This window comes from Scleropages formosus, chromosome 19, assembly GCF_900964775.1.
Source record: "Scleropages formosus chromosome 19, fSclFor1.1, whole genome shotgun sequence".
NCBI lineage: Eukaryota > Metazoa > Chordata > Actinopteri > Osteoglossiformes > Osteoglossidae > Scleropages > Scleropages formosus.
The window spans coordinates 24,031,202-24,055,749 of NC_041824.1; the positions used below are offsets into that span (position 1 = coordinate 24,031,202).

The 24,548-nt window shown below is 45.0% G+C and overlaps 1 protein-coding gene across 8 annotated transcripts in view; it reads left to right on the forward strand.

The window, feature by feature from the left end:
* The window catches only part of LOC108932563 (TOX high mobility group box family member 2-like), a 108,311-nt gene that overhangs the window by 38,417 nt on the left and 45,346 nt on the right, over positions 1-24,548 (forward strand). For 4 of the 8 annotated variants that reach the window (XM_018749040.2, XM_018749041.2, XM_018749045.2 and 1 more), the window contains exons 2-3: positions 3,993-4,088; positions 14,480-14,539. The exons of 1 other annotated variant lie outside the window; for it this stretch is intronic. In XM_018749040.2, coding sequence (XP_018604556.1) covers positions 3,993-4,088; positions 14,480-14,539 — 156 coding nt within the window. The remainder of the gene's footprint in view (positions 1-3,992; positions 4,089-14,479; positions 14,540-24,548) is intronic. 3 more of the 8 variants (XM_029246192.1, XM_029246193.1, XM_018749042.2) reach the window with 2 other exon arrangements.

Genomic DNA, 24,548 nt, shown 5'->3' on the forward strand with positions numbered 1-24,548 from the left:
AAATAGTGTTTCTTGCTTCAAAAATAAAACCCAGTAGATCAGAATGTGCACAGCCAGCTGTCTAGGAATGAAATCCATTTCACGTTCTGTTTGACTTCATGGCATTTTAATAGCAAAATTAATAGCAGCGTCTGCACGTTCCTTGAAGAGCCGGGCCCTCGGAGTGGGAGGGTGCAATACTTTGAACGGTTTCCTCAGACTGACACGTTAAACTTTTCTGGTGGGGGTAAGACGAGCACAATGGAAAAAACCCCTCGGATTTGTCTGTTCCGCATCTGTCGGCAGTGTTGGAGAACAGCGGGCAGCAAAACCAACATGGCTTTTTACCGCTTCTTTGGGTAGCACTCACACAATCATGTAGCAGCTCTGATCCAAAGTGAGCTGGTCCTCTGCGTCAAGGTGCGTCTGCTCTATAGCAGCTATGTAGTTCTTCGAAACAGCCATTGTCTTTTCCTGCTCTGCTGGCAGCGTTTTGGAATGACCTCTCCAGGAGTTGTTGCTGATGTCAGCTGGATGAGCCATTCTCTCCCCGTCCAGCTGACAGCGCTCACTGCGGCTCCGCCAAAGACCATGTAAAACACATGCAAATTGGTATGGGGCCACCTTGCCTCTGAGGTGCAGGGGCGTTTTACTCCACTCTGCGCACGAGTTCAGGCCCACGTGTGTGCGTACCCACATACAGCCATACACACCCATCAACAAGAGTGCTGACATCTGCAAACAAATTCCAACTGCCATTGTGGAGGTTCTCAGGCCCAGGCAGCTTCCCTAGCTGCTGATCCTGGAAGAAGAACTGCGGCACTCCTTGGACTGCATGGTTCACGCAGAACTGGCACGGCGAGGTTTTCACTGCACACCGTAAAGTCTTCCTGCATTGTGTACTCAGAATGTATAATTTCCTGAATGATAAATTATTCTTTATGACAGAACATTCTTCATGGGCAAGTGGACTTGCATGAGTTTTCTTGAAAACGTTTCACCACTCATCCAAGTGGCTTCTTCAGTTCTGAAGAAGCCAGGTCCAGGTCCAGACCAGGTCTTCAGAACTGAAGAAGCCACTTGGATGAGTGGTGAAACGTTTTCAAGAAAACTCATGCAAGTCCAGTTGCCTTTGTTTTAGCTTCGTTTTTTTAGATATACCATTACCTGGATGATTGAGAATCTTCAAAGAGAAACATTCTTCATGGTTTTATATGGCAAAACTCTTTTTATAGGAGACATGCTCAAAGCAGCCCTCAGTTATTAAGGAAATTATAACCCTTGTATTATTGTATATATAGCAGGGAAATTTCCAGGCTTACAGATGAGTGTGTTTGGTAGGATTGCCCCATACTGCTCTTTAGAAAGTCTGTCAAAGTGAGACTGTCAACTTTTGACTTGTCATGATAGTCCCGTAAGCGTTTGCGTTGAGTTACTGAGTTTCAGAGGCAGGTAGTTTAGGTGCGATCAGTGTTTGCTTGTTGGTTTTCAGACAAGAACAGGAACCCTTGGTAACGGAACTGCGCGGCATTTTATTTGCATACAGTATCTGAAATCCGCGTGCGACGCTGGTGATCTTGGCTTCGTAGGATCCTCTTAAAGCGACTGAAATGGAGCTACCATAAATGTTGTAGTAGTGTCACTCGGGCCTGCAAAGTTTACCACGGTACGCCATAACCGTTTGGAAAGTGCCTAGCATTGATGGAAATTTTTCTAGGAAATTACCACTGAGGGTGTGAATGAACAAGGTGTCAAATGTTTCGTTTCAGCCCGGAGGTGTGACTTTACTGTACGAAGGAATGTAGTCGCACAATAACTCTATTCCTGTAAAAAACATGTTTACAATGCAATAGTTATGATGAAGAAATAGTGACTATTCATCAAAAGCAAAGGTGAACCGGGGGAATTTATTAGACACAAACGATCGTTTCCTAAGAATTCTTCTTTCCATATTTAAGAGCGAAACTATAATTGAACCAATGTATCCAAGTACTAGGCATGGATAATTCATAGACTTCCTGTGATCTCTGAAATTTAAAAATGTTACTTGAGGCAATTCATTAGTAGTAAATAATTAAGTAGCATTAGTAGCACGAGAGCATTGGCACCAAGGTAAAAAGTGCTTTTATTATTTTATAAAGTTTGTGAGTCCTGCAGGGTTTTCCACTTAAGGAAATGAAGAAATGTACAGGCACGGTGGGATGAATGGGTAACCAGAAGACTTTGCTCTTCGCACTAATAACTATCCATTTATCTGCAGCTGCTGGGATTGATCTGGATTCTTCAAGTCTGCCTCTCCTTTAGGGCTAAAATGGTTTGCACTCATTTTTTATCTATGCTTTATTAATCTGGTGCATTTACTTACTATCGGAGCTATTTACTTTTTGAATCTAATGAGATTTACCTCTGTGAAATAAAGGAGGGAAACGTGAACAGGGATAATTTTACTGAATCGGACCCACTCTTGAGAAGTAATTCTGTGTTTATCCTGTTATCGGTTGTATTGTATTTAACGCTCAGGGGTGAGGAGAACCTTAGAATTACTTTCCCAGAGCTGGTAATAATGCAGAAAACGTGAGTTTTAAACAGAAGCAGCAGTACCGTAATTCTCCAGATCGGAGATAATGGAGCCATTCCACGGGCTGCCAACGTGGAGCGGTGTGCCACTGACAGGTCCGTGGTAAATGACCAGCCGGCTCCCAGGTTGCTGGAGTCCCAGAGGAGGAGAGTTGGCGAAGACATCCGCTCCACGCCACTGTTAAGTGCACAGGCCTATTAAATATGGAGCTGCAGAGAGCTTGTTTACATTGCTGGGCACCGCTCTCATTCATCATGCTCCTTAGAGTGCGGGGTCTAGGCCCAAGATTGAACGCGTGTCAGTGCGGATGGCTATTTACCCCTTACCAGTGCTCATTTCTTTGTCCTCTAATTGCCGTCGTATTTTACTGGCTCATCGTGACTGCGGGATCCTCAAAGTTCACAATCCGCATTGGCGAGAGATTTGCCAAAGAAATTCCCTGAAAACTGAGAGTGTGGAATGAAAGCAAGGGTCCGCCTTTTGCTCGCGTGTACAGGACAGACACGCACGCATGCAACGCCTATTTGCGGTATGGCCGTTGACGATAACGTGCAGAACATTATGTGAGGTCTCTTAATTCCTTGTTCTTCGACCTGTTGTGCGTTTTCTTTTGCGTCTGTACCGCTGTAGGCCTGTCACGCTAAATGCACTCTTGCATCTTCTATTGCGTTGCTAATGCTCGTAGAGCCATTGTACAGTTCCCCTGCGTCGGCTTTACGCAGCTCGGAGTTCTCGAGACTGTCCGAGACCACAAACGGTGGCTTTGCAGATGTATTTCTGCAGAGAATCTGAGCACATTGAAGAAACAAGGCTTTATTTAAAATGTATTTGCCCGCAAGCACGTGACTGACAAGAACACAAGTGCAGGCTGCGAGCTGATTGGCTGCGATTTTCTGATTTTCTCACCTTATTGTTGGTCTCAGACTGGCCTCGCTGCAACGTGCTGCGGTTCTCTTGGGGAGCTGGTGCAAGATTTGACTCAGCCCTCCACAGTGGTGTTTTCAGAAAGCCAGGTTGTTTTGAGGTACATTTTGTAATCCCTTGGTTTACCTCACTCAGAGTTCAATTGACTCAATAGAGTTGCAAGACATCTTATTGGAGCTGTTATGTTTGCGTGTTGTCTTTTAATCGCTTTTACTTAGGAAATGTGGTGCTTCTTGTGATTGTGGTGAATTGCCTGAATCATGTGGCGTGGTGTTATGTATTTCTCCAGGCACCGTTTCTCTTAGCCACGCTCCCAAAGTACCTTTTTCGGCTTTATTCAACCCACCCACAATTCGGTCTCCCAGAATCATTTGCTCCTTGGATCCGGCCGCTTGAGGGTTCCCTGGAGTCTCTGGGCCACGCCTTTGGGCTCACGAGAAAGGTGTGTTGTGGCAGTTGACCTGTGCCTTGGAGACTGAACCCTCCTCTTGTCTCTCTTCTCTTTCCACAGAGCAGATACAGCGCAGGCGAGCGCGGTGTTAGGCTTCTGCACGGCGCCCTGCCGATGGGCCCCAACCCTGACGAGAAAAGACTGCCCTCTGCTGGGGTGAGAGACGGCCGCATTCCCACGCTTGTTGGCTCCGCAGGGGCCCCTACGGCGGCCCTTAAGGGCCAGGGCTTTGGCGGCGTGTCGGTACCGTGGGCTCAGTTGGGCTCAGGCCCCAGGGCCGGGCGAAGGCCGACGGGTCCCGCTCTAGGTGGCCACGCTCCCACTTGACTGCTGGCTCCACCAAGCTCGTCTCCACCAGCCTTGGGGCCCCGAGCTGGTGCCACAACGTCGCTTCTCACCGAATCGCAGACAGGAAGCCCAATGGTTCAGCGCTCATAGCTTTGCTGTTTTCACCCACATTAACCAACAGTGCTGACTTCACACAGCACCTGGATGCCCCGCTGCCTTTTTGTGGTCATTTAGTGCTTTTATCAGTAATGTGCCCACGTATATGGAGGCATCCCTTGATTCTAACTGTCGCAGAAATCCTTTTAAAGCGTCCAGCTTCCTTTCTTAAGAGGAGCCCTTTAAGGTGTGGGTGACCTCTGTCACTTGCTTCTTCAAAGTGTGCCTTTTTGCTTCCGGTACGTTCTGGAGAAACAGTTACAGGTGCAGGCCGGACCTGATCGCGATAGCAGCGTTCTAAAGTTAATCTTTAAATAACAGCTGCCAGGGTTCGACCGCTGACAGCAGCTCAGCAGCCAAGCACTGAGATGCGTTTAGGTGAGTTTTGCTATAATCTCCCCTTCAGTAGCGCACACAGCCATCCTTAGTTTTTGCTTATACAACATACAGCACTTCTCAAGACAGACTTTCGATAACGGCCGTATAATAAGTTCCGTATCGTGAGAAATTGTCAAGATTCAGAGGAGAAAATGTGCTCGTTTCTTTGCAATATGTTTTTTTCTTCTTGTAAAACAGCGTACTACATAGGGAATCAAGTCGATCGTCGTGTGATGTGAAAGGATTTTGTTTTAAAGTATATCGAGGCTGCTGTATAAATGTGTACATACAGTCAGACCACAGAGGGAAGCTGGACTCTGCCGATGGTGCGTACGTGTGATTCCGAGGGCACGTTCTACCTCTTTTCTCATGCACTTTAGTCGTCTCATCGAGTTTTTGATCAAGCAAGCAATGCTATGAGAGCCTTTGTGGCTGAGCTGTTTTGCAGTATTACTACTACGAGACGCTGTATGATGTGGCACTGCACGTGAGAAATTTCCACCTGATAACGACATGATGTTCGGTACATCGAGGAACGCAGAGCTGCAGCTACGTGTCTGTCAAGGTGGCCCTTTGTCTTACATTTATCTGACGCTCTCCTGCAAAGCGACTTACAGCGTTAAACTACCTACAATTTTTTATCCATTTATACAGCTGGAGCAACTTTACGGTAAGTACCTTGTTCTAGGGTACTACAGCTGGAGGCGAGACTCAAACCTGTGACCTTTGCGTCAAAGGCAACAGCTCTGACCACTATGCCCTTAACTAATGACACGGAGACACGGATAGACAGACAAAAATGGTCAATGTGAATGAGGAGAAAAGGTAATTTATTTGACTATTCCGTGCTTAACGGTGAACGGCTATGAAATATATAAAACTCTGTCCTCATCAGTATTATGGAATTTTTTGTGCAAATCCAGTTCTGGAAGCTGAAAGGAACCTGAAGAACAATGGTAAGGGGGGGGAAAAAAAAGCAAAACACATTAAATGAACAGACCTGCTTCCTTTGCTGTATTGCTTTCTGTTTGACACCCTCGAAATAATTGAACGCCTTTGTGTGCGCGTTTCAAAGTGCGTAGAAGAAAAACGACATGCTGCAAGCTGCAACGAGATAACCAATTATATGCTAAAGGAAACCAGAACTTTTTCCATTGCTGTCATCAGATGTTGTGGTGAGCAGAGGCAAGACTCAGGAACTAGCAGCCTTGTGACATTCACTGTGCCCTCTATCTCACCATCGCTCTTCTCTGAGTTCAGTTAAAAGTGGGTTCCTAGCGGCATTCGCACCCCTACCAGAGTAACCTCATTCAAGTTGCGCAGTCTTTTTTTTTTCCACGCCAGTTGCATGGGTGTTGACAATAACTTTTTGAATCGGAACACGCTTTTGTTTGACTCCGAGGCCTGCACGCGTCTCATTGAGAGGTTCCTGTCCTGTTCCGCTCTCTCGAATGACCTGAGCGTGTACCGCTGTAATGAGAGAGACACAACATCAGCTGTGAATTACCAGCGAGCATGGTATTTTATACAGGGGGGAGGTGTCCTCAGACTCTGGTTATACATACTGTATTTGGCAGAGCGTGGGCTTTGGTGCTCCAGGTTCTACTCATTGTCATCCTCATCTTCAACATAAGCATGTGGCTTTGTGGCTTTCGTGCAGAAAGTAGAGTGGGGAAGACTGTACGCACAGGTCAGATTACTGTTTTTTTTTTATTACGAAGATTAAATCTGTGTGTCTCGGGATATCTTTGTCAAGATTAGCAGATTGCATTATTGTGCACGGAGTAGTTTTTCCTCTTTTTTTGGGTGGCATTGCAAAGCTGAACGTATTCATGTGAGAGCTTGCTGAGTTTGTGGTTAAATTGATATCCGTTATCTGGCAAGAAAAAGCAAAAAGGGATCTGTCGTAAATTAAATTACTGACGGATCCCATAAATGGAAATATCCACTGTGTCACCTCTGCATCTGTGTCCTGTTGGGATCTCTATGGAAACAAGACCGACTTCCCCCCGCTCCCTCTTCCTTCATTTTTGCATGAATCTTCTGCACAGGCTGTTATTTGTTCCTTCCCTTTACTACATAATAAAATCAGCTGCCTATTATAAAGGTTTATTTTTACACACTCTGGCTCTTCCGCCTTGTTAAAAGACTTAAGGTGGGAAAACCATTGCGACAGAGTTTGTAAAAGTTTGTAAGTACCTCACAGGAAGCCGAGTCAATTAAATCTTCCTGGCTCTGGAACTGTTTGACAAGTTCCGCTGCTCCGTTTTGAGTGATGAGAGCTGTGCGGAACAACGGGGAACGAGGAAACAATGAATAGGCTCACAGGATGGCAGAAATAATGTCATTCAAGGCTATGCTAATCAATTCTGCTATGCAGCAAGATGGCAAAGCAAATCTTCAAGCATCTCAAAGCCAGAACGTGTGTGATTTGGGAGTGGTAGCCAGTGTCTGAGCTATGGATACATATCTAGCGCCAGCTAAAATGGGCTGTGTTGACTGTTGACCGGGTTCGCTTAACTACATCCCTGACTACACCGCAAGTCCTTGCGTCAGCAAGCCCAAGTTGACCTCAATGTTAAACATGGCGGCAGAAAAGTAGTCAAGGTTCTCATACCGGGCATGGAGGGAATGCTGCCAGTTGGCCTGGCTTGCAAGCCTGCTGTAGAGCTAACGTGAAGCTGACCGTCCAGGTCCCGGATGTGGCCAACATCCCTTATCTAACTGCACCAGAACCTAAGCTGTTATGGCCACGGGCTGTGTTTTTTTTTTTTTTTTCTGGATCTGTGTGTTGTACGCCTTGACACAATAAAACATTGGAAGCAGTCAGCAACATTGCCATTGTTCGCTTTGAGTGTGTTAACATCGCAACTGTCATTCTTTAGTCACACTTCTTCCTTCTACTATCTCTGAAATGCAACTCTTAGGGGCTCGGCGCCTTCTCGTTTACTCCGGGAATGACATGTTGAGCCTTTTCAGGATTCAGGCTTGATTGTTTCAGGTTTGAGTTAGAACCCTGCACAGTTAATTATATAGGAACAGAGAGAAGGTTGCAGGGTGGGCTGAAGCAGCCATAAATATTGCATGAGCCCCATTCTGCACAGAATGACTGAAGAGTGCCCATTAATTCCGCTCTGTCAGAATATTATTTTTAGAGAGTTAGTGTACCGGTGGAGGTTTTTAAAGTTGCAAGGAATTCATTTTCCCTTGAAATATTCTCTTACACAAACTGACAAAAAAATCTCAGACGCTCATAAATGGGATTCCCCCCCCCCCCTTTCTTCCTTTCTTTGTCCTGACACAGTTGTTACACTTCATTCCAGACATGTTAATGGTCCAGAATCCTTCTGGCCACTGCTCTGGTTTCCAAGAGACTGACGTGATCTGCTGAAGCAACGCTCAATTATTCACACAAAAAGGAAAAGGCAATGGCTCGGAAAGGAAGCGCTGTAAATCTTTAATAAGGAATTCTATGCAAAGTGTTATGTAAACATTTAAAACATGTTCATTGTCGCCATGTTCACGTTACAACATTATTCCACGTCCGTTGCCAACTGAATGGATTTTAGGGCAAAAACATATACGGACTGTATTGACGTCAGCCTACGTAGGTACAGTGAAGGGTTGGCCGGAAGGGTCAGGTAGGTTTAAAAAATAGGATTGCTTCTGCAACAATTATGAGTATGAATGCCGTTTACAGGATTGGCTTGTGCTAGAGGCACGTTTACATACAGCGCCAGACTTACCTAGAGAAACGCCCTCCTTTGGCATCTGTCAAGTGGTAACCTTTGAAAGACGAACATCATCTACCCATATTAATGAGTCATAAAAGACAGCTGTGGACAGAAGAGCATCAGTGCCTGTTTCAGAATGGATCTCGTCTTCATCCGTGTGCAGGAGGATATTTCTGAGCTTTAATGGAAGGAAAGACTCTTCTGTTCTCTTTCATTCCGTGTTTCTGTAAATGTTTCGTTTAGCACTGACGTCAAAATTACACGCAATAAACAGTCGCCGTCACCACAGATGTGAGACCAAATGTCTCGATGATCTTTTGCTCTGTGTTTCCGAATTTGCCCTTTTGCATTTTCAAAGGTAAATGGCGGAAAAAAGCTGAAACTGTTTCCAAAGGATAGTTCAAGTAAGAAAGGATTGTGTGGAAAAGGGAAATTGGGCCATACGGTATCTCTCTTTCTGGGACCAATACGGTTTCTTGGCTCACTGTATAATAAACTCGTGAAGCAGACGTTTCTTGACATGCAAAAATGATCAGCGTGCTTTGTGAGAGCCACATAAAATATTTAGTGCTGCATGCTTTCATGCCTCTAACCACACTCGTGGGTTTATTAATCGAGCTCCTTACTATACTCTACGCATTCGAGATTCACGTGTCAAATAATAAGGTATACTGTAGCCCTCTAAATAGGTATGGGAGTGAATTGGAGAAATGTGCTGTACGGTGCATTATGTCTGAAACTTGTGCATGTAGTAATTTTGCTGTGTTGACGGTGTAGGTCTGTACTATCTTCTGCAATTGCTTTTAACACACATTTTAAGAGAGGCAGCAGAATTTAATTAAATGTCTTAAAGAACATGCATCTAGTGGCAACATTAAATCCAGAAGCTTAGACTTGAGCGAGAGGCAGCGAGCTGATTGTGTGGCCTAATCTCGGCGTCCGAAAGCATTCCCTTCCGGAACCGATATAAGCTGCTGGGCCACAAACCTGTGACACACACCTCATTTTCATTCCTGTGCTTTTATACGACTTTTTTCTTTTCATTTTAATCGCATTTCATTTCATTTTTAATGAGGATCTGTCTTTTGCTGCTATTAGGCATATTGGTGTTTGTTGTTTAGTAAATGTATAACCAAAGTGGTTCGGTCAAGTCACTGCGAAGTGGATTATATTACCAATATTCATGCAGCGGCATTTAGCAATAATGTGCATTTATCCTGCTTCTAAATTTCGTTGCTTTTCTTTTTTTTTCGTTTCTCAAAGAGGCAGGGCTGCTTAGAGGTGCCCATGACTCTGCAAAGAGCCTGCGCTTGTTTTCATTGTCTCTACATTGATATAGTTACAGCAGCGGCATCCCGAATACAAGCGCAGAACCACAGACGGAACCAGGAAAGGAGCTCCCTACATCTTTAAATTTCCTCGCGCTGCACATTTTAATTTGCGTTTTTTTTCTGAAAATGTACAAACGAAAATGCACCTACTAAGGGGCTCGGAGGAAAAAGGGGAAAGAAAAAACATGCCGTCTATCTATTAGAGTGTTGTAAATATTACATGAGCTCCAGATTCACTTAGTAGTTAGCATTACTTCCACTGTGTGGGTATATTATTTTTGAACTATGGCTTGTTTATCGCGAGGCATGACCTACTTCCAGTCAGCTTCTTCCATCACGACAGTCTGTGAAATCTCAAACTGCAGTCCCCGCTGAACAATTACAATGCAAAGCAATCCAAATGGAGATGTTTGTAGAAAACAACATGTGTGTAATTAAGGCTTAATGAGCCCTTGTCTGTGTGGAATGTGCAATTAGATTTGTAATAGAAAGTGCTGTCTGAATGCCAGGGATGCCTAAAAAGCAGTGTGGATGAAAGATAATTTTGCAGTGAATGCAGAATAATGCCGGGGCTGATAGCAAACAGCCGAGGATAAATTGTCATTTAAATGGGAGTCCCTGCAAGGGCAGAGCATTCTCCGAGCTGATCGATGTGTGGGCTTTAGGTGTAATGTATGCGCTTCCATGTTGAAGCACAAAATGGCTTACCAGTGCTCAGGAGAGCGCGCCGTGACAGCAGAAAACCATTAGAGAATACAATTTTAATAGAGATGCCCATTTGCAAAGTCTGCCCCTGCACCGGGGAGAAAACAGGAGGTGCATCACGACCGAACCGTAGCTGCACGGCAGACTAGTTTTGGAGGCTTCCGAGACCTGTTTTGACGTAGACGCGTGTCTTCTGGTCGTTTCATCTCTTTGTGTGGCACTGAGTGAAACGGTCATGTTATTGCCATCGAGTGTTTCTCTGGGTTTGGTTTTTCACGTCGGGCTCTTCCTGTTGTCATGACACCCCTCCCACTTTCTGTGTTATGATGGAGTTGGTTGAAACGGACGCGGAGATGCTGCTGAAAGCCACATGAAGAGCAAACACCATTATCTTGGTCGTTCCTCCACTTCCGCCAAGCTATGTCTTTACACCCCTTTAACCTCTTGTGACAGAAATTGTACTTGGGGAAGCGGGTGACGGTAAAAATGCTGTCAATCAACCGCAAGGATCCTCCTTTCAAGGAAAAGTAGCCCCTTGTCTCAGAGTGGAAAGGAAACAAAGGTGGAGAATGCGGAACACGTTAGATTTACCTTTTGGGAGATGGCACTCCGAAATCGGGGTACTTCCAGGCTTATTCGTCTACAGCTGCTCTTGGGAGCCAACCTTGTATGTGGTGTGAGCGCCTTTGATGGGTTTAATGGAACTGACGACAAAGTTCATTGGCCTTTGTATCAAGGGGTGCCTTTATTACAGGACTATTGAGTGCCAGGAGCCGGTTTAGAAACGAAACAGTTCACGTTTTCAGGGAAATGGTCACACCGAGCTGCATAAAAGGGTGTGTGTTTTGGGTAAAAAAATGTTTTGTCCGACCGTTCTCCACATTTCTCTCTGAAAGTTAGCTCAAATTATACAACTCAAATGATGGTCACTTAAACAAAGCCGAATACACCAGGTTTTTCGTTGCAGCCTTTACCTATGTGTAAAGTACGAGGGTAAGTCGGGAAGTATAACAGCATAACGGTGATTTTTATGAACATTACTGCGCACACTTTTCGACTGACCCTCATATTTTATTTGAGTATTGGTGTTGTTTGAGTCATGCTGTCAATCTTTCCTGCACTAACTTCATATATATTCCATTTACTCATCCATCCTGTAGAGCTGTAATGGCTAAAATTGAAAAGCAAATAATGGAGAGAACAGTGTATATCAATGCTTTCTCAAGCATATACTTGCTCTTGGGATGTAGCTCGAGAAAAGTGCTCACTGAGATATCATATTTAGATGATTTAGATGACCATCTATGGGTACAATTTAATATAGCCATTAGAATGAGTTTGTGGGTTCTCAGTGGGCCTTTTTACCTGCATCATTAACCACAGCATATGGTTACCGTTGCACACTTTGTGCTCATTGCAGGAATAATTGTATAGAATTTGTTAATAATTTTGCACTCGGATGAATATATTTCCATTTTAAATAAACAAACGCTCCAGCTGTACTTTTGCGTTTCTTATTGAGAAAACAATCCCGTTGTGTTGATTCTCGGGTATGAATACGCTCAGCAGGGTACGCTGGTGGACTGAGTGCGAAATCACGCTGAAAGGAGTTTGAAAGAATTTAAGGAACTGCGAAGAGTTTTAAAGCCTTTTCGCTGCTGTGCAGTCCATCGCTGGAATGCCGGAAGAATCAGCCTTTGCTCCTTAAACTGCCATCCATCACTGTTGGATACGCTAAAGGAGGGCGTTAAAAACTGGGTGTGGCTACATTTTGGGGAAGAATCCAGTTGCACCCCTGCAGTGTGTTGAGTGTAAAAGGGCCAGTCTATAGATTTACGCACGTGGCTGCCCCACGGTATGAATTCTGCAGGACTCCATATGCTTCCTTCGGGACTCTTATAGGGGTGAGTGCTGGGAACCTGGAGCCAGGGAGCAGAGGCAGGGCCAAAGCAGCGCACTTGTTTGCCTATCGCTGGAGTCTGAACGCAAGTATCCTCTGACAACCTCACACTCGCAGCGCCTTCAGTGTATGCAACCGCAGTCTATTTATATCCTTTGCTACGTGCATTTCAGCGCCGCAAAACTGAAGTGGTTGGTGTGAAAGGTGCCCAAGTATTTTTTCTTTTTAATTTTTTTTTTTTTTTTGCAAACATTGTTGTTTATTTGCTGCATTGTACTTGTAAACCCTTCGCCTTTCCTGTCGCCTCCTTCCTTGGCAGGGAAATGGAGGGGACAGACTGGGAGAGAGAGAGGGAGACTGAGAAGGGCCTTACAATAGGATGTTATTCAGCTGAGCTCATAACACATGACCTGCATCTTATTACGGAGTGACTATTGAAAGAGCCCTAGCCAGGCTCATGAGAAAGAGCCCCGAATGAATATAACATTAGGCACACACAAATGCTGTGCCTTTCTCAGATGTTTATCCAGTTAAAAAAAGATTTCCAGCTGTTGACATTAACCTTCTCCAACATCGACATTACCTCTGAATTAAGGTTCACTGCAGGGACAGTTACGCACGACATGAGCTTTCCGATGGGACGTTAAATGATCACCAGTCCCTTGCGCATGTGATCTATTGCAAGGACATGCTCGTGGGACCAGAGGTAGACTGTGGAAAGTGTGAGCTTCAGAGGCAGTGGAGATTGCACCCAGAATGCACCTCTTCTTGCGTTGGAGCCTTGTGTAACAGCAGCACATGGCAGGAAGTGGACAACGGCCTGGCAGCCGGCACAGAAACGTTACGGTGCGAGACGTCGGCGCTCAGCTGAGATCCAAACTAATGCGAATTTGCATTGTCACCCTTTCGTGAACCTTACAAATGAAAGCGTTCGCGCTTTGAGCGCACCTGTGGCACCATCGCCGTGATGGTGATTCCGGGTCGTTGTTTTCGCTCGGTCGTTTCTAGGTTGTTTTGCAGCACAAAGGTATCGGGGCATTAATGCAAGGACGTTACCCGACTTTACAATATGAGCGGAATGATGGGTTTATTTTTCCTTTGCTGCATGCAACGGATGATTTCGTAGATACACTAATGGCTGCTTATGAAAAATACATTAAAAAGATTAAACAATAAAGTGCCAGCGTGGAAGTTTGAAAGAGAAGATTAGAAAAAAGATGAGAAGTATGGGAAGCTAAAGAGGCGATACAGTTTGACAATGCTGGTAATAGCCTCCTTCCCCATCACACCAATGACAACTGACAAGCTAAAGAGACGAGAAGATGTGCTGGGGGAGGCTCTCTGAAACGATTGATTAGTTCGCATTCAAAGAAGATATGATTGTCAGGGCAAGCGTTGACTTTGAAAGCACCGAAAAAACCCGATTCGGATCTTGGAGTGGGGGGCTGGGGTGTGCCGGCTGCGGGGGCCACAGAAGCGGTGATATGAGTCAGATACCTCATTTGGGTCACATTCTCAGCTGAAGGCTGAAGGGCCTTGCAAAGACGGTTGGTTCGGTAGGGCCGGGAATCATTCTCCGTTTGAGTCTCCTGCTGAACGAATGCCAGGTTTAATTGTGTTCGCGCCCGTGGCAACACAAACTGAGACCCCCGCCCTCCCCCACCCGCCCACGTCCCCGTGTCGCCAACGGTGGGGGTAGCCTCTGCGGCGATATCGCGGGTCCTCCCAGCTCAGCGCTCTACAGCCACGGTTCTCACCGCCTTTGCAGCCGTGATTAATGCTGCGCTTTAGCCGTACTTATCGCCTGCCGTGAGAGAGTCATGGCACCCGGGCCCTCGTGTGACTCTCGTGTTGGGAAAAGCGCTGTTCATTACCCAGTCTGACCGGCCTAATTACATCCCCTCTAATGAACTGTAATTACTGAATCGAAGGGCAACCGAGGTTGAGAGGATGTGACAAAGTCATTAGATTCACGGTTAGGGCCCTCCCCCCTCCTTTTTTTCTTTCTACCTCTCATTCACTGAATGTTTTTCATTTTTTTATTTCTGTTTGCAGTTTGATGGTGACAACATGTACATGAATGAAAATAACCGGGAGTTTCTTTCTCCAAATCAGGTGAGTGGGTCAGTTTTCTGGTGTTTTACCAACCTGCTGTTGCCCATATTATGCCCTGATTAAAAATAAATAGATTTGCCAGTCAGTGGATGAATAAATAATCTGAGAAGCGAGGCAGTGCTATGTAACCGATATAGCTGGGAGTTTGCGCGTGAGCGCCGACACCGCAACCGCATGTTTCTCGACGGGATGATGGGCGTGGACGGTTCGTCGGAGCAGGAAAAGATCACGTGACCTGTACTGGTGCCAGAGATCCAAACTCTCGATGTTGTCGAGTGCCTTTCCGTGCTCCCTGCTCCTTGTCTTTGCTCCTCCTCTCCTCTTTTCTCAGCCCGAAAACAACGAGTTGCCGGTCTCTCCGGGTCGTCGGTAGTGCCGAACCTTGTTAGCGTAGTTGGAGTCAGCAGGAACCTGTGTGCTGTGCTCACGTGCTGCCCACACTGCAGGTCCAGGCCTCCGCTGCGGTGGCTCTGAACTAATTACTTTGGGCTGGAGGAGCCACAGATCGCTCGACTCGGGCCCCGGGCTCTTCTGCGCCTTTCTGTTATTCATTTGCGCCAACGAGCTTACTTATCTACATCATGTTTCTAATTGGGCTATTTACCATTGCCTCTCGGGGGTGTTCCTCTTGTGTTCGCACTGATGCCGCACGCCCCTACGCCTCTCCAGGGTGACGTACTTTATCTCCGGTGGGAGGTGGGACCGCCGTGCTTGCTCACAGTGTGCAGTCAGGCTTCTGATTGAGTCGGGTTTGTATTGTATTTTCCTCCTGCGTTTGGAAACAGTGTCCGGTACTGGACGTATCATTAACTTTCCTATATGTGTATTGCGTACGTGTTTTTTTTTTTTTTTCTCACCGTATCCTATTTATTAGTGCAGCGCTTTTCATACCCTAGTAAGCGCTGGTTACGGTGAGTCCATTTCTCCTTAAATAAGTTAAAACGGTGAAATAAATCAAAACCCCTGTTGGTGTTTTTATGGTCAGTTTGCAAGAAGTATTTTGGGAATTTCTGTTTTATTTGGTTTGGTTTTGTTTTCAGCGCTTTATTCATTAATGAAAAGAACAGAAACATGAAATATGAAAAAAAATTGCTGAATAACCCACAGGTTTAAAGGGGATGATTTGTGTTGTGTGTGCCTCTGCCATTTCGTTGCTTTAACAGTAAGCCAAATTAATGATTGCCAGACATTTTTGGCTGGGATGCTGCTCAAGGCCCCCAGGGAAAGAAAGGAATGAGCTTATCTCAACTTAGGAACACTCGACATTTATTTATTCTCTCTACCATGTTGATTTTATTACTAATGCACTGGTATATCTTCCGCAGATGAGGCAATTATAGTGAAATAACAGCATAATTGCTCAATTGTATTGTGCTTATAGTGTATCACATACTTTACATAGTAATGCTAAAGAATACGGTGGAATTAATTTGGTGCGGTCATGTCAGACTGTTTCAGTGAATTAGGTTTACTGTGTATGAAATGCCTTTTTTGGGCAGTCCTTCGAAATGATGGAAATAGGATAGATTGGGGCGCTAAAGTGCTGTTGTTTAGCTTCGCTTCGCTGACCAGCACAAGGACTTCCTCCGTTGTTCGGCATTCCACGTGTCCATTCGTTGCTCTGTGTACGTATGTGTCTCGGATCGCTGTCGGTCAAAATGTGACCGAGGAAAGAGCTCAACTGACCACTTGACAACTTTCAGGACTAGGTTCTCCTCTCTGTCTCCAAATGTTCTGACCTCTGTGTCACCGTCTCTTCAAATGGTGGCATTTTACGGCGCCGTTCCGTCGAGTCTTTTTGTCCCCTTTAAGCGTTTCGTTGTTTGGTGTCAGGTTGACTTTGGCCATGGGCTCTCTGCCAGCAAAGAACATAGTCCCCTGCCCAGTATCTACCGCCGCAGCTGTGCTTGTCCCATAAAACACTAAAATGTAAAATGCAAGGTAACGGCTGTGGGAGGGGCCGGTGGACAGGGGTTGGACCAGAGTTACTGTCCTCAGGGGTACCGGCTCTACCTGGCGAAGGCCCCACCCTTGTCCCGCCTGTAGCCCCAGCGATGACGAGAAGTGCACCGTCATCTTAGCCGGGTCATGAGCTCCAGCCTGAGCTCAACTCGGAAACCCTTCCGGACCCCCTGCAGGGAGGCAAGGGGAGGGGTGGAGGGTAACTCTGCTGTTTGCTCTTGGTCTCCCTGCACTTGACAGCCGTCTTCCCTTTTCCTCTGTACCGCGGCCAAGTTGAGACTCCTGCTGCCAGAGCAATGAGGTTCCGTTTTTTTTCCTCAACCACAAATGGACCTGACAGTAAAACTCAAGGGGTGCGCCCAGACTAAACCAGTTAATAAAGCCACTTACCTCATTCCAGTGTGCCTTTCCCGATTCCGTTTCCTTTTCTTTTCTGCCACTGTGTCTTTGAATTTTTGCATTACTTTTTGGTTGCAAGCTGATGTCATGAAAGGGGAGATTTAGTAGAGTCTATGCCAACATCTGGAAGGCTTCCCATGTATTTGCCTGTGCAGTTAAGGTGGATTTTCTTTCTCTCTGTGCCGTGACAGACAATGAAGTTCGATGACATCCAGATGTCTGGCCCCTCCTTGAGGTGAATTGACGATGCAGAACACATTTAGTGCAGAAAAAATTCTGTACATTTTGCTGATTCTGTGATCGTTGTTTCATTAGAGTTAATATTCAAACGGGCTTTAATTTTTTGTTGCCATGTGCATGCCTCTCGTTTTATTTCTGTTGCATTTTATATTTATTTATTTACAGCACTCTTGCGTAACAGCAGAATTTATGTGAATAATGAAAATCAATCATTAATGGAGTAAGTGGCAGAATATTTAGCAAAGACAGAATCATAAATTCTGGTTGCGCGATTGATGTAACAAGGTTTTATTGATCATTATGGCTTCCCTGCTGCTCAGCAAACCTCCCAGCAGCGTGAGCGACATATGGCAGCCTTACCTAGCAGTGGACGCAGTCCCGAGCAGTAAAGCCATGTTTTACGTTAGAGTTATAGGTCTTGATGTGGAAGCCATAAAAAGTGCGGGCAGCAAAAGCTAACCTTCTCCTCCATTCTTTTCCACACCTGTAATGTGAGTTGGAAATGTGGTTTGGGTCAGCCACCACCACCACAACGAGTGGCACCTTGGAACAATTCTGTGAGCAAGAACACATTTTAGCAACCAGATGGGTTTGCATTCCAGTTGTCGTTTATGTTATGCCCCCCCATGTATTTGTAATTTTTTTCTTTCAAATTTCATCCAACAGATTGTTTACATACACGCCAACAAAAAATGCCAAAATAGGTAAAAGCCTAATTGCTGCACCTCATTGCCAATCAGCGTATGTAAATGCTTTGAAGGATCTTGGAAACAAACATTTGTTCGAACCTTAAAGGATTTTTGCCTCGGGGATGGAATGTGTTTGGTGAGCAGCAGAGCAAAGGAAAAACGCTGCGGTCTGAATAGAAATAGATAAAGGTGAATTCTGCGCTCATGCTTCCGCGGCGCATGGTTTTAATAAAAGCCGCGACTTGCTGATGGACGTTGACAGGCTGAGCGACTTTGCCCATCGAGCTGCAGACAGAGCAAACGGAGTAGACCCCTGCTCCCCAGATGCTCGCCTGCTCTCAAACAGGTTCACTTGTAACACTGACCACCAACTCTTAGCTTCTCCAATCCACGCTTGCGCACAGATCTTGGTGTTTGCAGCAAATCTTTGGCGACACTGACCGAAATGGACCACATATGGGCAGGAGATTCTATACCAAACTGCAGAGGACTTGTTTAATCCCGTGTGTTATACACCCCAACAAAATACGGCGTATCTGCTTTCAAACGCTCCTCTGTCCTCTGTCCTCTGACTGGACGACTGACGGGGCCCGACATTTGGCTCCGCGCGCTGATTGTGAGTTAAGTCTAGTGTGACTGACAGGAAATGCTTTGATTGCAACTCAAATCATTGGATCATTTTGCTGATTAAAGACCCGAAGTGGTCGGTCGGTCTCTGCAAATTCCTGCCGTGTGGGGGGCTCCGCGATCCCTTCACTTTGCCCGCTGTTTTTCATTACTACCGAGTTCATGAACGTGATGTACAGCTTCCTCCTGTTGTTTAGATTGTGCCTCGGCCCAAGCGGCGGGGAGACGCTCCGTCCCTCTCTCTCCTCCTCTCAGCCTTACTCTTCTTTTCAGCATCCATCGCCTCTCTGATTTCTCTACGGCCAAAAAAAAAAAACTGCGGTTGCGTATTCGCCGAAAGTTGAGTAGCTTGTCCTGCCGCCATGTTGTCTTCACTGTTGCGCATTCAGAGGCCTTATTAAAGCCTCGGGTGGGAGTACGGCCTTTTTGTGCTGTCACTTGGTTTAGCTCACTGACTCTCAGAGCGAAGAAATAGGACCTGTCATGTGGAAGGCCTGGGAAAAGTTAAAGCAGTCCTTGCATCGCCGCCATTGATTTATGACTGCGACTTTGACTCAAAGTGCACAGGTAAACACATGAATGCATACACACACGTTTTGTCACTTATCACTCGAGTATTCAGTCACGGTGTACTCCGTAGATCTACGCTGTGCCTTGGAACGTTTATTTAAATAATGTTTTCCGTCTTTAGCTAGCTGTCGCGACAACACACTGCTGTGATGGTGAAGCACTCTGATGAGCCTTGCACTGAGAGGTCCATCAGTACCCAGCACTGAAGTGCATTGTCATCAGTATGAGTGGTGCCTCAGTTACCGGCACACAAGTGAAAAGTGGGGTTGAAGTCCCAGATGTGCTGTGGGATTGCCCTGTCTCACCAGATGTGTGAGTCTCCGACACACAGACGCATTGACTGAGGTCACGGGATGGAGAGACACTTAAGAACACACTGACACCATGCAGTAAATGTGGCCAATTGTCCTATTTGCTCTCGCGGAGAAAGTGCGCCAATTTACTGGCAACACGAAGGTCCACAGAATCGGAGTATAATGCCTCTTTCTGTGGATGTGTCAGAGTGCATCAGCATTTTCTTTCTCATTACGGAGATCACTAGAATGGCTAGAGAGATGTGCCACCTTGTTTTTCGCCTGTCATGTTTATTGAGACAGGGGCTTCGTTCTGGATTCCAGCCCCAGCCGACTCTCACCCCGCTGATCTCAATTTATATGGGCTTGTAATTACTTTGCCTTAGAAGAGCGAGGGAATGTGTTTGCGACACTCGTGTAGCGGAACCTGTGCACAAGGTACATGAAGTTGCAAGGATGCTTCGAAGGGGGATGCAGGAGCCACCGAGCAATACAGAAATTGCGCACACACACACACACACACACACACACACACACACACACACACACACACACACACACACACACTGTTTCATATGGCTACACTACAGTGTCTCCTTCCTGGATTCCATTGTTCTTTATATAGGTCACTACTGTATATGTCAAGCAATAAGTCCAATTATTTTCTTCTTCTGAAAGAGGAAAACAGACCCCCTTCCATTTACTCTCTCTTGCTGCCACGGTCATGAAGCATGTGTCATATTATTTTACCGTGCATTATCCTCCCTGCTCCCGACAGCTTGATGGAAAAAGTGTCGGGCTATTTTTGCAAGGATTCCTTTTTGCGCAGCTATTAACAAAGGGGCTCGACATAATTAGATAAGGAATGACAAGGGACCAGCTACAAGGAAGGTGTTTGTTGAGGGCTGGCAGAGCGGCTTTTTCAAGAGGCCATTTCTGGATTCTTGGCTCCAGAGTGCCTCTGAAACATTAACACCCTGTAGTGCAGCATCTTGAGGAGTAAATATTTATTGACTCTGCACTGATTTATTCTGCTCCTTATGCCGGTCTCCAGTGAAGGCGAGTCTCGTGCTGACCCCAGCATCAGCCTAGGGTTCCTCTTTGACTTTGTCCTTCTTTTATACATTTGAACAGCATTTTCATTCCACTCCACTGTACTGCTCTAATGACCTGTTAGTGCCATTGTACCACAGCGAACATCCTCTTTAAGTCAAATCAAAGTGCCATTATAGTGGGAGGAGAAACCGTGGGTCTTATGTATTATTTGATAAAGCCCCTTGTGACCCCCTGTGATATGCAGTGGCCGGCTAGTACGGCCATGCACTGTGCCATTTCAAATTAGTCACTCGGGGCAGCTGTATCTTTCCAAAATGCATTAGTACAGCACTCAGATCTCATATTGCCCAGGGTTAAACACAAATTATATCATTCCTGTCATCCAATCAAATCAGCATGACCCTTTGACCCCCAAAATGAGTCAAATCCGTAATAAAATATGACATTGCACAAAGGGCCTGATTTTAATCTGAGCCGACATCTGATCAAATGAAGGTGACCCCTTGACCTTGCACAAGAATGAAATGTGTACAGTGGCTGAGCAGGGGAAGAATGAGAGGGAGGAAGCACAATGGAGGGCTGTTCTCTGGACCTATTGTTGTTCTGTCTGCTGAAAAGAAAGCGCTTGTTGCAAGCAGAAGCCTGTCCGCAGCAAAGGCACAGATGGATTGGGTGCCTTTTTTTAATATTCTGTTTCGAGGTGAGTTTTAGCAGCGTAGTAGCCCTCCGCAGGAGAGTGTTGATATATGTGCAGTTTTTTTTTTCAGAAATATGACGTTTCCTATCGCATTTAGCAACTTTAATAGTCACGTTTCGTTTTTAATCCGAACCACTTCCAACAATGGTTTGTTCCTGCTGAGTGCGCGTCCTGCAAAGCCTGCTTACCGCGGTACTTTCACGTTGTAATCTGTGATTGTGACCCACGGCTGAGCAGAGGTTCTCTTCTCAAAATTCAGGCTTTTTTAAAAATTCATTTTAAACAAAACAATTATAATAATTCTCCTGAGTAGGCAGTGTACCTCATTGTATAATGAATACCCTTACACTTCATTAATCTTCTGTCTGTGAACAGCAGAACGGAATAATGATACTCTAAACAGAACTTCAAAAATGTCAGATGGAGTATTCCAATTTGCTTTCATTCCATTTAACTTATTTTACCCAGACTGGAGCTGCGGGCACAATTTCCAGCTAGCCAAAATATATACATTCCAGGGGCACATGTTAATGGAATCATTATTATCAGAGCGGCAATATCCTCTCTCTCTAGGTTACCAACCTCCAACAGCAACAGCCCCATAGATTGGAAGTGGTGCATTATGGCAAAACGTATGATGTTTATGACTTCCATACGCTGTAAGAGCCTCATAAATTTGAGCTGAAAACCATTCCCAAACAAATAACATGTTGTAACAAGCACGGGCTATGCATGTGTTCAAAACTCCCTTTTGTTTGACCAACGAGGAAAAGAAGCTTTCTCATCAGTAAATTGTAGCATCAAAATTTGATTTCACTGTATTTGATCGGTTAACCAGTGACTTAATACAGGGTGATAGATTTACAATCCCACTCAAAGGAAATGGAAGTGGAGTGCATTAGAGGTATACATTCCCCAAATTTGCAAATAGTATGGAACAGAGTGGCAGATGAATAATGCAGTCAGCCTGCTGGAAAGATGAAGTTTAGGCGCAAGGTGTAGAATGGCAGTAATAGGAGATCCCTGTCACCGTTGTTCCAGAAAACCCTTTGTGAAGTGCTGATGTCTTCCACATGATATGGGACCTCAGGAGAGGTCTCAGATGCAGATCATTGCGTAGTCTGCTGGTTACTGGGACTTGGTTTGCTACCCCGAAGAGCACCAATGCTAATATGAATTTATAAATGGTTGTTGCGGTTAAATAAAGCTCCTTTCACATTGTAAATGCATCGTTGGATTATCGTTCTCACCGGTCTTTTCTTACATTATGTCATTTTTACAGAGTAAAGATTAAAACTTTTTTTTCCCCTCAAGGCCCATAAAACATATTTCTCCTCGTTCTGCATGTTTTTTTTTACAAGAAAGCGAGTCGAGGCAAAAAACATCACACCCAATTTTGAGATGTGAAACGGTTACACCGTCCAAGCATAATCTGACGAGTGCATCACGGCTTGTTGCAGCCATAGCCAGATGCGTGGTGCAAAGAGCCGGAGGTGGTGTTTGGTGCAGTAGTACAGAGAAGGGCCCTAACCCTCACAACCTTAAAGTCCACAGTGGACTTGGGATGTGCATCACACTACCTTCTTGGTTCCTGCCTACCTTGGTTGAGAAGATGCTACCTTCTTGGTTTAGAAGGAGGAAGCTCAGAACTGTGCCTTGATGAGCTGTCTCCTGCAAAGAGGCCATGTAGAAACACCAGCTACTCCAGGTGGTCCTATCTTCACTTCCAGACTGGAGTTTGAGTCCAAACTGAACTTTGCAGAAACAGTTGGTAGTGTAGTGATTGGAGCTGCTGCCTTTGCACCCAAAAGGTCACACATTCGAATCCACCACAGGCTGTAGTACCCTTGAGCAAGGTACTTACCCTGACTTGCTGCAATGAAATCACCCAGCTCTATTAATAATAATTGTAAGTGGCTGAACGTTATAAGTCGCTTTAGTGAAAAGCATCAGATAAATGAGTAAACGTAAATCGAGCTCTGCCATGGCCCTCTCAAAGACGTAGAGTTGTTTGTTCGATGTCAGCATGTGCAATGCGACTTTTAATTCCACATTTTCTCGTGGTATTTCTTTGTTAGCTCGAGAGGGTTAGTGATTAGCCTAAGCATGGTTCTGTTTACTGTATCTCACCCAGCTCTGCAAGCTTGTGGCTTAACATCGGTCTTATTTTGTACACTATAAAGTCCCTGTGAACCAGCTCTATCGCTGAGCTCCACTTGATGTGGACATCTGCACCGTGTTTAATTGTGTGGTTTGCATATTGCATTTGCAGCATTACTTTAAATACCTCAACCATAAGCTGTAAGCAATGGAAGTGCTTCGGATGTTCCGTACAGACAGCTTTTTAAGAAGACTTAAAAGCCAAATAATCAGTACAAGCTTATTTGTGGTTCCACTATATATACTACTGAAGCAAGGACTTAAAGGTCTAAGTACTTTGATATTTATATTAGTTTTCTAATGCTTTATTGTGTGTCTCCATGTTGTATTTCCTTGCATTGAATCCAAGGTCATAGCTGATTGAAGTATAATAGAAGTGTAGACATCTGGTCTAATACTTAGTGATGTTCAATCTATTTTAATGCAGCTGCGCAGTATATTCTCTGATGAATCCAATGTACCAGTGTACTCTTGTGGCTCAATTACAGTAAATCACAATGCACTCTACTATCATGGCCTTAATGAGGACATAGAGAATGAACAATGGGGTCTAGATAATTTGTTTTCCCGTTTGCAACTCGTAAAGTTATGGCTTAAAGAGAATGACATCATGGAAGTAAAAATAAAATGGATTATGCGATTGTTAGTGTGCCATATGTGCTTACGTGCAACATCCTTTGAGGGGGGAGGGTCAGTACCGCTGAAAAAGGCCTCAAATTTTTTACATCTTCTGCGGTACCACTGTGTTCTTTCTTTCTTCCTTTTGCGAGTCATACCTCCGAAAGTTCAGTTAGCGAGCAAAAGGTCATTTTAGTGACTTGTGATCATTTTATTCTACAGGCTAAAACACTTTTATGGATCGGACACGAAAATATTCAGTGTAAGTCGATTTCATTTACTCCTTTGTGTACCTTCCCCAGATGTAAGTGTAGTTGGCTCAAATGGTCAAAGATGCAATAAGGCTGTTGTATTAGTCAAAAAATCACCAGCATTTGTTTCTGTGTGAAGTCCATGCACAGCACTGATATTCAGATATCATATTTAATTACAAATGTAAATCAAAATGTCAATACTTTGAGCACATTAACGTTTGTCTTCGGTTTGCTAAATGATATTAAGATGGCAAAGATGGCAGATACCTTTCCTGCTTGGTAGTTGTTTTTCTGAAGGCTTCGAGCCACAAACACTATCTGACTAATGGCTCCTGTCCAAGGCACTGACCTGGACATTGTACACGAGTTTTCGTAAGCGTGCCATTTATCCTCTGCTTATCACGAAAACCCTGAAATCTCAGCAGCCCAATGGGCATTCTCAAT